Source organism: Scleropages formosus, chromosome 16 (genome assembly GCF_900964775.1).
Source record: "Scleropages formosus chromosome 16, fSclFor1.1, whole genome shotgun sequence".
Classification (NCBI taxonomy): Eukaryota; Metazoa; Chordata; class Actinopteri; order Osteoglossiformes; family Osteoglossidae; genus Scleropages; species Scleropages formosus.
The window spans coordinates 24,381,959-24,395,344 of record NC_041821.1 but is presented as its reverse complement, the minus strand read 5'-3'; the positions used below and the strand labels follow the sequence as shown (position 1 = coordinate 24,395,344).

Here is a 13,386-nt window from a genome sequence, read left to right as displayed (position 1 = left end):
ATGCTAATATATGTAAAACAGAATTGCAGTACATCTTGACTGATTGTGCTCATCTCAGATAAATCCTTGTGTCAGATTATAGGAATATGTAGTGTTCCATTATATTATATACAGTAAGCATTTCAAGTATAAGGGTTCCAAGGGATAATGAATATGGTCAGTGTTAGCCATGGGAACTTCCTTCCTGATATCTCTGAAGAAATTGGACTTTGCCTTTTATCTCCTCCCCTTGGGGGGGCCTGACCAGTGACTGCCACATCTTACATGGTGTTCCCGATAAATGAAAGCAGGGCTGCATATGAACTCCTGACATGGTGTGACTGTTCATCCCTTACATTGGAGACAATGGGCACTGGCATCAGGTTGGTCCGGACTTTGTCAGACAACTAGCTGTGAATTACTCAGAAAGAACTGGAGAAACTGCATAACAACAATGGCTCCCAGGCCCACATTCTAGGATTGAAATGTGACAGCTGACTGAAACAAAAAGTCCTCCAAGCTCCAGCCAGGTTTTCTGTGTCTTTCAGGGTGGTGTTTGACTGTAAAGGCCCTTATAGATTAAAGAGAGGGAGTACAGCGGTGCACTGCTTCCCTCCTACAGTCCGAAGACATGCAGTTCATGTCAATTGAAAACTCTAACTTGTCCTTAATAGATGAGTGCCTGTGTGTGGCTATTCTGTGATGGACAAGGATACTATCTAGGTTGTACCCCCCTACCACCCATTTTGGCACCCATTGATTCTGGGATAGGCTCTGAACCATCATAACTCTGAACGGACAAGTGGTTATGGAAAGTGAGTGAGATTAATATTGGAACATCTATTTTTTTCGTACTACTATACCTTTTTGTTTGAATTCATTATGGTTTCTATAAAAAATAAGGTCAGTTTAGATGATGCTGATTAATGTAAGGTGTTTGGTGACCAGTCGCTTCAGACGGTAGAATTCGCACCCCTACTGAGATGTGTTCAGCTCGTAGTACTGCTCACTCCTTAGGTCATCTTTTTTTCCTCAGAGGGCATTGGAAACCTTTGAAGCTGAATAGATGTGTGTACAGTAAAAAGAGTGAGTATGAGTTTGTGTGTATGTTGGTGTATCTTGTGTATGTTGTGTTACTGTATATGTGCCTATGGGCACAGCCCTCTCATATACTTTACCTCACTTCTGATGTCTATTTTCCTGGAAGCATTGTCATGGATACAAGGATCTCAAGAGTCCTTATTTGAAAACCTGGGATTAGAAAGTGCTTTAGCAGTCAAGCAGCCCATGCCTTCACTAAAAAAGTTCTGAGCTCATGCAAGGAGCAGAGACTATGAGAGGAGAGAAGGATGAGAGCAGATGAAGCAATGCTCTGAGACATTTACATTTATTCATATAGCACAGACTTTTCTCCAAAGTCACATATAGCTCAGAGTAAACATTTCACAACAAATAGCTACAGATGTAGACGTGATTTTCAAACCACAGTTTGCCCAGAGCCATTGTTTTTACCAGCATGCACTACATGATTAGCTACATATGGAAGTGATAAGAAATACAAAGGTGATTTTGACAGATGTGATGCAACTTTATGCAGCAGTGAGGCAATCAAGAGAGAAGTGAGTATGAATGAGTTGTGAAGTTTTTTGAATATTGAAGGGGATTCAGTATTTCTGACCATTGCGCTAAGTTGGAGCTAAAACCAAGAAACTCTGGACAGCTCATGCCTGAAACTACCGCACAATTAGACATAGAGGAGAAATGTTCTTGTTTGGATATAGAGAGTGATCAGACCTAGTAGGGCTTCTGTTAGCCTCTACCTTCAGCTGAAATTCCATCTGTATACATGCATTCATTTAGAACCTTTATTCATTTATCTAAAGGGACACACCATGTTAGCATGTTCATGTGTAGGACCAAAAGAAGTTCAGTTACACAAAGTAAGAAAGAAGAAGAGCAGTTAACTGGAGTGTTATACTTGACTTCCTCAACATGTACAAAGGTTGTGCTAAATTATGTCAACATTGAAGCAGAACAATCATTTAAAGTGTACGTTGGACAGTAGTAGGTGGTGTAATGCTTAGAGCTGCCGCCTTGTACTTAAATTTCCCAGATTTGAATTACAGTGTGATAACTGTACTGGTCTGCTGGAAAGAAAGGACATCGACACAAGGATCTTAATTCATCTGTAATCTCATTAGAAGCTGGGCAAAGCATCAGGGAGAAAGGGTTCAGAACTGTAGGAAGAAACCCATACTCCTGAATCAGCATTCCCACTCCTCATTTCCTTGTTCCAGATGTTGCATCTAAAGGATTCTTTCGCTACCAGCTGAAGGGGTTTCAGTAGGGGAGTCATGGTTACGTACTGTTAAACAATCATAACCAGTGGTGGTCAGACAAGTCAGTGTATTTTGTTAGCTGTAAGTTGTAACCATGACACGTTGCCAGGAGTTAGTGTGTCAGTGTCAGGAGTGGCTGCGTCACACCCTCCTTCTTTGACAGCATGTTTAAACAAGCTCCTGAGCTTGAGTTGCCCTAGTAAAAAATTACAGCTGTATAAATGGGTAAATAATGGTAAGCATAGGCTCAGGAAATAAATGTAAATTGACAGAGGGAAGAACAATACCTCTTATTTTAATACAGAAGACACAAGGAAATATTGGAGATGCCAGCTGTTTTCAGGCAACTGCCTGATGGAATGGAACATGTGGATCATGTTAAATGTAATCATCACATCTCAAAATCTCAGGCATTTATAATCCCCATAGCTGCCATTAGTCATCTGCCTATCATCTTGGTTATATTATAGGCCTGCAGCATCATTGAAGTGAAGCCTTTGTGGAGCGGTTTTGATCCACATGTGGCTATGTCTAGTTGTAACTGTGGATAAGTTCCCCATTGTGGTGGTGGGGGCATAGATTGTTCCAGCAGTCTTACCATTGTAACTGGAGAAGTTTAGCAGTTGGCATGTCTAAAATCATCCTGAGAGAGTAGACAGTTTGTTGACATAGGTCACAAAGGAAGAGGGATGAGGTGATGAAGAACACAGTGTACTGGGTAACTCATGGCTCTGAAATAAGGGACAATGACCTATAGGCAGATGCTGCTGGAGCCCATATGGTGGATAGCTTGATCTTCCACCAGGTTGAAGATCGATATTCCACATTTGATGATCAGATGTTCTGCGTTTCTCTCACAGAGGTTTCCTCACTCATTGGTCAGTGTTGGTCATTCTTCCCACTGCTTGAATCACATAAAATGGGGACAAACAATCAACTAAGGTTAACAAGGCTGTGGGCAGCAGGTATAGTGGTTACAGATGCTGTCTTCCAGTTTAAGAAGCCACATTTGAATCTTACCTTTTGCTGCAATAACATCACCTAATTCCACATACATACACACACACACACACATCATCTGAAACCGCTTGTCCTATATGGGGTTGCGGGGAACCAGAGCCTAACCCAGCAACACAGGGCATAAGGGATACACCCAGGATGGGACACCAGTCCATCTCAAGACACCCCAAACAGGACTCAAACCCCAGACCCACCAGAGAGCAGGACCCAGTCAAACTCACTCCGCCACTGCGCCCCTGACCTGATTCCAGTAAATAGTAAAATAGCCTAGCTCTGTAAATGGGTCAGTAATTGGAGATAGCCAAACACTGGAAGGTGCTTTGGACAAAGGTCAGGTAAACAAATAAATTTAAATATGAAAGACAAAAGTTTTTGACATTGCTTGTAAAATATTCATATTGCAAAAAACTGACAAAATCAAAACTTAATTGCTCAGAAAGAATTTTAATGTCTCATTCCACCGGATTCTACTGTCCTCTCTCAGTCAGCTTATAAATCAAAGGAGCAGCACTAAGATGGTTTGAGTCCTACCTATCTGACAGATCTTATCAAGTGGTCTGGTGGGGCTCCTGTCCATCTCCTCTGCCTCTCTCAACTGGTGTCCTGCAGGGCCCAGTACTGGGTCCCCTTCTCTTCTCTTCTCTTCTCTTCTCTTCTCTTCTCTTCTCTTCTCGATCTACACCTCCTTCCTAGGCCTGGTCATAGCCTCCCATGGATTCAAATACCACTGCTATCCTAATGATACCCAGCTCTTCCTCTCCTTTCCACCTGGAGCATCAGACATTTCTGCACGCATTGCTGCCTGCCTGTCAGACATCTCTGCATGGATGTCTTATCACCACCTCCAACTCAACCTCTCCAAAACAGAGATTCTTTACCTCCCAGATAGCCTGTCCTCCTGTTATGATCAAACTGGACAACTCACTCTTTTTGCCTACCTCCTTGGCTCAGAGTCTGGGAGTAATGACTGACTCAAGTCTATCTTTCTTTCAGCACATCAAAGCCACAACCCAGACCTGCAGATCAAGTTCAAGTTGTTTTTATTGTCATTCCTCTATACAGCTTGCGTACAGTGGAACGAAATGTCGCTTCTACAGAGACCATGGTGCAATACAGCACAAGACAATAAATAAATACACAGGACATGGATGCAGATATGGCTGTGAGCTGTAGACAGTTGTGGTGTAGTGTAGTGCTGAGTTAACTGTTCGACAGAGCCAGGTGAACGTTGGGAGGCAGCTGGGTGTTGAGTAGTCTGACTGCCTCAGGGAAGAAACTGTTGCGGAGTCTGCTGGCAGTGGCGCGGATGCTCCTGTACCTCCTGCCAGATGGCAACAGAGCGAAGAGTGTATGGAAGGGGTAAGAGGAGTCATCCACAATGCTGGTGCCCTTGCGGATACAGCAGTTTGTGTATGTGGAGTCGATGGCGGGAAGAGGAACTCCGATGATCTTTTCAGCTGTTCTTACCACTTGGTGTAGAGTCTTGCGGTCGGAGACTGTGCAGTTCCCGTACCACACAGTCAGACACTCTCTATCATCTTCCTCTGTAGGAAGTAGTGAGGATGGGAGGCGGGGGTTTGGTTCTCTTCAGCCTCTGTAAGAAGTGGAGATGCTGCTGAGCCTTCTTGGCTAGGCAGGTGGTGTTCAGGGTCCAGGAGAAGTCCTCTGTCATGTGCACACCAAGAAACTTGGAGCTTTTGACTCGCTCCACAGCTGTTCTATTGATGTGCAGAGGTGAGTGGTCTACCTGGGTCCTCCTGAAGTCAACAATGATCTCTTTAGTTTTACCAACATTTACAGATAGATTATTGTCCATACATCCTGCATAATATACGCAGAATCCGTCTTTACCTCCCAGCTGACTCTGCCCAACTACTTGTCCAGGCCATGGTGTCATCTTGTCTGGACTACTGCAACTCTCTGTTGTATGGCCTTCCCGCCACTGCCATCAAACCACTGCAGCTGATACAGAATGCTGCTGCACTAGTTGTGTTTGACTTGCCAAAGCATTCCCATGTATCTCCTCTACTCGTTTCTCTGCACTAGCTTCCTATAGCTGCCCAGATCAAATTCAAGACCCTGGTTATTGCCTACAAATGCATCAATAGAACTGCTCCCAGCTATTTACAAGACTTAGTCAACCACTACACCCCAGCCAGACTGCTTCGCTTGTCTGCTTCTGCTCGCTTGGTGGTCCCACGCATGAAAGGTAAAGCACGGACGTTCTCAGTTCTGTCTTCATTGTGGTGGAATGACCTCCTCCTCTCACTCAGAACTGCTGAAACGTTGTCTGCATTCAAGAAGAGTGTGAAAACTCACTTTTTCCGGACTCACTTCGTCCATGATCTCTCCAATTCATGTATAGTATAAATGTTCATGCACCGTAACTTTATGATCATGCCCAGATTAGCCTTTACACAGCCGGTACTCCTGCATTGTATGTAAATGTTTGTGTCCTTTTAAAAAAAAAATTGTAGGAAGGTGATCAGGATTAGTCTATCCTGAGTTTTATTCACCTAGTCATGCGATGAACATCGATGCATAAAGTGGAAAGAAACAAAGTTTACTTAATGATCACATGTCTGCAACTATGTCTGTCTTTCTTCTAATGTAATGCACAAATTGTATTTTCTCTGTATGTTGCTTTGGAGAAAAGCATCTGCTAAATGAATATCGGTAAATGTATTCCATCAGCAGAGCAAATGGTGCAAATTTTATGAGATATAGTGAAAACTGAAGCTTTGTCATTTTTTTTCAGATTCTTCATTATCTACATTTATTAATATTAATGGATCAGAACAAATTTGACATATGTCTGGAAAAAGGCAATGTTGCAATAAATTCAGTACTCTTGTCATTATGTGATAAACATTTTCTGCCTTTACATTTCATGTTGACACTGCATACATGTGTAATCCAGCATATGGTTTTCAGCTTGCGTCTCTACTAAGGTTTGGCATGTTTTCATTCAAAGAGTCGGGTAGGGGTGTAGGCTAGATATTAACTGCTGCCTTCGTCTACCCCCACAGGAATGTGAGCTCAGCCGGGGAAGAGGCACGCCGCCGTATGCGAGAGTGTGAAGGTCTGACAGATGCGCTGCTGTATGTCATCCAGACAGCACTAGGGAGCAGTGAGATCGACAGCAAGGTGTGGACTCCTCTTCCACGTGTTTGCCTTCCCATCAGCCCCTGGCCCAGTATTCAGCTGTGACATCGTTGGAGACACAAATGTACAATCTTGAACTCACAGCATTTGATTTGGAAATCTATCTCCCTAACTGCCTGCCCACCTCCTGCATTACTGAGAGTATGTAGAGGAGGGCTCTCAGAATAAACCCCCTCTTTTTTCAGAGGGAGCAGCAGGGAGTGTAGCGGTTAGTGCTGCTGCCTTGTGCTTTAAGAAGCCGGGTTTGGATTCAACTATTTACAGTAGTACTTTACAGTAAATCACTGCAAAAAGTTTGCATTGTGCATCACTCTGGGGAAAAGCACTGAACAAATAAATACCTAGAACTCAGAGATGTCTAGATCTCAGCATTGGGTATGTCTCAGTATTTCAAACTGTCGAATTTTAAGGTTGTATTTTTCCAGCACACTGTATTTTCCTCAGTGTCATGTTGTCTAAGTTCACTGAGCGCAAACCCCTGTCCCTGGTGTTCGGGGGCACCAAGAAAGTACCACTTATAGCCTCAGTATCTCCATTGATTTTCAGCCATGAATTGTACAAGTTCAGACAACTGACTTAACTTTTGTCTCTCTTATGCAGTTGTACAAAAGCTGCCAACACTAACATGCAATTATTAAATTCTTTAGTATATCTCTTCCCTTTTAAATAACAGTGTTACCAAAATAGCTTTAATGGTTTTTTAACAGTTTTCATGAAGAACTTCCTATGTCAACAATGTAATGAGGCATTTCAAGCTGTAAACTCCCTTCCCTAACAAAAAAAAATAATTTAAAATACAATAATTTAAAGCTAACTCTTACTAGACTCACCTTTGAATCCTAAGCCTAACCTTTGAATCTTAGGCCTTAAACCACATATTTACCCAGAAGATTCATATTAGAATATTAATACAGGAATTTTCAAACCCCCTGAACTCACAGCATTCCATGGATATCATATTATAAAACATACAGTATTAAAGCATAGTATTTCATTTTGGTATCACACTCGTTAAAAATGTTTCTTTTTCGCTGGTGATTTGGCATACCCACAGAAAAGGAAACAAAGGAACAGTGTGTGTGGTGTTGCTGGGGACTGGCAAGGCTCTGGTGTTAGTGAACATGACTTCCTCCATCTTTTTAATTGCCTGGTGGTTGGGCACTATGGTGGTTCGTGGCCCACGCCTTCTGACCCTACCTTCTTCTATGGCAGGGGTCCAGGAAGGGGTGCAGGCAGGGTTTCTCACACACCTGCTGTGCCCTCCCCCTCCCCCTCCCCCTCCCCCTCCACAGACCATAGAGAACTGCGTGTGCATCCTGAGGAACCTGTCGTACCGCCTGGCAGCGGAGACCTCCCAGGGACAGCAAGCAGGCACGGATGAGCTGGATGGGCTGCTTTGCGGAGAAGCCAGCGGCAAGGACAGCGAAAGCTCTGGCTGCTGGGGAAAAAAGAAGAAGAAGAAAAAGGCGCAGGACCAGGTGGAGCTTAGGGATGGGGTGGGATTCATTGGCGGCAGCTGTTAGCATTGGAATGGCTTTTTGCTCTTTATCTGCTGGATGAATTCTTATTATAAAAGGCTGATTAGTTTTAACATTAGGGAATCAGGAGAATGAAGAGTTTACTATGTTCTTTTTCCTGTTCTTGCTGCACTTAACTACACAATCAGCTTGTCAGTGCAAGAGAATGAGCAGCAGGTGGCACAGTGATTAGGACTTCTGCCATTGAAATCCTAAGATATTGGCTTGAACCCCCTCTCCTGCTGCAGTGCCTTTGAGCAAAATATACCATCCAGCAAAACTTACCCAGCTCTGTAAATGGAAATACCATTGTATGTTGATTTCAAGAAAAGTATAATCTACATGGCGGGGGTGCGCGGTGGCGCAGTGGGTTGGACCGGGTCCTGCTCTCCGGTGGGTCTGGGGCTCAAGTCCCGCTTGGGGTGCCTTGCGGCGGACTGGCGTCCCGTCCTGGGTGCGTCCCCTCCCCCTCCGGCCTTACGCCCCGTGTTGCCGGGTAGGCTCCGGTTCCCCGCAACCCCGTATGGGACAAGCGGTTCAGAAAGTGTGTGTGTGTGTGTGTGTGTGTGTGTGTATAATCTACATGAGTATGCTTTAAATGCATAATGGGATGCTGACATGCTATTTGCAATAAAGAGGATAACCCATCATTATCCAAACACCTTATCCAAATTATTAAAACTGGAAAGTTGAATTGTACACGAGAGTGAATCATTTTTGCACAGTCAGCATTACTTGATTTGTGAGAGTGTGAGGGTATTCATGTCATAAAAGCTATTCATATTATTTAAATAGTTCAGTTAATATTTACATTTATCTGAATCTGCTGTTATAGTTGTGAGTGTTGCCACCATCAATGCTGTTGTGATTGACAGTGACACAGGAAGAAGGATGGAAGAAGTAGGAAGTATGTACAGTAGTTAACTTGTTGTAAAGGAAGCATAGGGCCCATTTGCTTACCAGAGTGCAAATCAGTTACACATAATGCAGTGTATAGAATGTATTAATAAAGGTTTGCCTAGTCAAAAATAAAATCCTATTCCCTCTGCTGCTGCAGACTCTGGAAGGTCCAAGATATCAGCAGCTGAATGGGCTGTTTCAGCGAGGTTGTGGAATGTAGCATGAAGCAGTTACTTTTTAAATAGGACATCTAGGCCTCAGGGTGGTTAGAGCTAATGTGTGCTCCCAAATGCTTTATCAATAGGGACTGGGCTTCAGCCCAGAAACAGGTGTGTCTCCTTGGCAGGATCATTGCAGTGCTTACAAATTGTAATTGACTGGAACTGGAAGTCAGCATGCTCTTACTCAACCCACGTCTTTTTAAAAAAACAACTTGCCTCATCATTCAAGCACCTGTCCTAAATTCAGAGTGTTTCAGAAGCTGTCCTTCTATAGCACAGTGAGAAGAACATGTTTACATTTACATTTATTCATTTAGCAGACACTGTTCTCCAAAATGACATACATATCACAGAAGATACAATGTGTGCATTATATTAGCAGAAAGGGAGACTTATGCAGACCAGTCTGGGTGAGACCTTGATGTTAGCAACTCATTCGTGTTGCCAGGCATTCGTGGAGTGCAGTTTGCTTCTTCAGCCAGTAGGTGTGGATCATGTCAGGTCCTGTTGCTGTCCAGCTCTTCATACTTGAGACTAGCTGTTGGATGTCTGCCTTTGTGACAATGACTGGTTCTTGCTCAGGGAGGTTGCTGTGGTCTGCTCTCAGGTCCACCAGCCACTGGGTATTGACGTGATGTTGCATTCTCCCATGTATCCTTCCAGTATTGCTCAGTCCAGTATTGTTCAGTCTCAGCCTTGGGTGGGTCTGCTCTTGTTCCCTTGCAGGAGATGGTTCTTTGGAGAACAGGCCATTTCTTTTCCTAGCTTCTGCTTCTCTAGTGTATCTTTTCAGCTTGGCAGACAGAATTCTGCCATTTGTTGGGTGATGCTTTTGAGCTTGAGAAAGACAAGCTGTGTAACTGATTGTTGTCATCCTGGCTCTGATTCCACACCCCACTTTTTTTTTTTTTTTTTAAATGTTCTGTCTCAGCCAGCTACTACAGCCTCAACCTTTTCAGGATGTTCAACTTCAGAAAAACAGCCACCATGAATTTTTTCAAGATTCTTATGTTCTTAATGAGGAAAGATGTAAGGAAGTTTTTGTAAAACTTTTTTTTTTTTAAATGTTTTCACTCATAACTGCAAACTTGCATAAGGGCCAGGGCCGCCTGGTTCTGCTCCCCTAGGACTAAAGTTCTGGAGGTTCTATACTACAGCTACTGATTTATTGATCACCTAATTTACAGCCAAAAAACCCAGATGAGGTTATTTATAACCAAATTAATTGCTTCTATGAAGCAATGAAGTTGGAAGTTCAGGCCCTCACTGGGGTCTGGGCTGAACTGAGCTCTGTGATCTGAGAGATCTTGCATGCATCCTCTTCCATGAGACACAAATTGGATGCAAAGAAGTATTCCCCTTCTGCTCTGCTCAGCCTTGAGCCAATTATACATTTGTCCAGAGTTCATTTTTCAAATCATTAAAATAATTTCTACTTTCATTCGAAAGGTAATATGAAAAATTAAACAAAGTGCAACACATTACTAATCAATTGTATTGCAAAGACTGTACAAGCTATCACACAACAAAATGTAGATATTTAAATCCTTTTTCATTGTGTACACCTATCTCTCACTCACTCACTCAACAGAATTAATTTGTTTGATGAAATCGCCTTGTTGGATGAATTTCCATTGCGAAGGGATTAAATTAATGTTATTTCTTATGTGGAAAAAGTTCCTGGATGAAAAATGTGCCAGCTAAATTTAATTTAAGAACCAAAATAAAAGGTGTTTTTTTGCATGACAGTGACAACAACATATAGTTTGTAAGATATGTAACAAAAATGATTATTTCTAGCTGATTTTAGTTATTTAGTTTCATTCATTCATTCATCATTCATTCATTCATCATCACTAACCGTTCAGTAAAGGAATGGTGGTGATTGGGAGTTTACCTCACAAGAACAGTACAGTACAAGAACAAGGTGTGCACAGTATACTAAATGGAGAGATTTTGATTTACAGGCAGTCCCCGGATTACGAACGAGTTCCGTTCCTCGGTCTGTCTTTAAATCAAATGTGTACGTAAATTAGAACAGTTAGGTATGGTGGGTATCCAACGTCAGTTTGTAAAATCATTTTAAAAATGTTTGTCTTAGTATATCATAGTGTGTACCTTTCTATGCATTAAAAAACTGAAAAAAAGAAACACTTCTGGATACACTAAAACATCTTTAATATAACAATAAAGTAATAATAATAATACAACGTAATGATGTAATGATAATAATGGTAACAATAATAACAGAGGTAACTACAGTATTTGTAATCGAGACAGAAAAAGATTGTGAATATTATTACTGTCTAGATGAACAGAAGACACGGAGGAGGCTGGACCCAAGTGCAGGTCCTTTATTGAGAATCAAAGGATTAGATATGTTCTCATGATGGTTGGGGATGGGCGAATGGTCGCTCGATCGACGAACTAACAGGCGAGGATTAGAAATTGTGGTCGAGGGACAAGGCGGGCAGTCGTCATCAAAGAAATATGAAACAGGACTGGGGAACGATGAGGGCAGGACTTAGAAGAGCAAAGAAAGGTAGGTTTGAGAACGCAGTGAAATTCAACAACTGGGAAGAGGTTAAGTGTCTTTCATAGTCGAGTGCTGTCTCAGAGAGAGAGAAAAAGTATACGTGTGTGCCTGCGCATGTGTGCAAAACATTTTTCAATGTTCGTTAACGTTTTACCTTTTACTTTATTATTTTCACTTTAGTTTCAGTCATGATTGTTTTCTTTTTCTTGGATGCATCACCATCACTTGCATCACATTTATGCTTTGCGACATGGTTAGGAGGGTACCAACAAAAAAATTAAAGCCAAATACACTAAGACATGAGACACTGCAGTAACATGGTCCGACTGAAAAGATGGAAGCCTTTGTCCTACTTCGGGCTCACTTGCCCCTCCCATGAACCAACGAACCGTTGTAGACACGCAATGTTTTGATGTGCGTCACAAAGTAGCACCCATTTCTTATTATGACCCATTGTATATACAGTTGCTCAAATTTTTAATATAATAGGCTCAATTATGACGTTTTTATTTGATTGTTACTTAAGGGTGACAAAAAAATTAACTTCTGGTCAGTAAAGGGGTGGTTGGGAACTACAGGTTGTATGTAAACCGGACATTTGTAACACACGGACTGCCTGTACAATATACATTTCATAAGATTACAACACAGATCACATTTGTTTTACATTTGATTGAGAGCATTACTACACGAGTGTAAGCGTATTCGTGATATTAAAGTTGTATATACATATGATCATGGCATGCACCCAGCTATTCCTGTAGTGTAATGTAAATGTTGATATATATATTAAAAAAATACTAGGAAGGTGATTAGTAATCATTGATATTAGGATAAAGTCTTATGCAGCTACTTGTGTGATGTACATTGGTTCATGTGGTGGAAAGTAACAAAATAACTGCACTTAATCACTCATCTGCATCTAAGTCTCTCTTCCTGCTAATACTCACATTGTATTTTCTATATGATATACAGTGCCGTAAAAAGTATTTGCCCCCCCGATTTTTTTTTTCTTTTTTTGCATATTTGTCACAGTTAAATGATTGCGATCATCAAACAAATTTTAATATTACACAAAGATAACCCGAGTAAATACAAAAATGCAGTTTTTAAATGATGATTTCATTTATTAAGAGAAAAAAGCTGTCCAAACCTACCTGACCCCCTGTGAAAAAGTAATTCCCCCCCCCTTGTTAAATTATGAATGAACTGTGATTAACCACATTTTTTGGAAAGCTGAGTTAAATTTCATTTGCCACACCCAGGCCTGATTACTGCCAGACCTGTTGAATCAAGAAATCACTTAAACAGAACCTGTCTGACAAAGTGAAGCACATCTCAAAAAGCAACACATCATGCCGCAATCTAAAGAAATTCAAGAACAGATGAGAAACAAAGTAATTGACATGTATCAGTCTGGAAAGGGTTACAAAGCCATTTCTAAGGCTTTGGGACTCCAGTGAACCACGGTGAGAGCCATTATCCACAAATGGAGAAAACTTGGAACAGTGGGGAACCTTCCCAGGAGTGGCCGGCCTACCAAAATTACTCCAAGAGCGCAACGACAACTCATCCAGGAGCTCATAAAAGAACCCAAAACAACATCTAAAGAACTGCAGGCCTTGCTTGCCTCAGTTAAGGTCAGTGTTCATGATTCAACAATAAGAAAGAGACTGGGCAAAAATGGCATCCATGGGAGACTTCCAAGA

The 13,386-nt window shown here is 41.9% G+C and overlaps 1 protein-coding gene across 1 annotated transcript in view; it reads left to right on the top strand.

Annotated features, from left to right (window-relative positions):
• LOC108933734 (catenin delta-2-like) overlaps window positions 1-13,386 on the top strand; it is a 340,497-nt gene that overhangs the window by 260,322 nt on the left and 66,789 nt on the right. Inside the window, exons 14-15 of the mRNA XM_029259061.1 lie at window positions 6,368-6,485; window positions 7,796-7,981. Of these exons, the coding sequence (XP_029114894.1) occupies window positions 6,368-6,485; window positions 7,796-7,981 (304 nt within the window). The remainder of the gene's footprint in view (window positions 1-6,367; window positions 6,486-7,795; window positions 7,982-13,386) is intronic.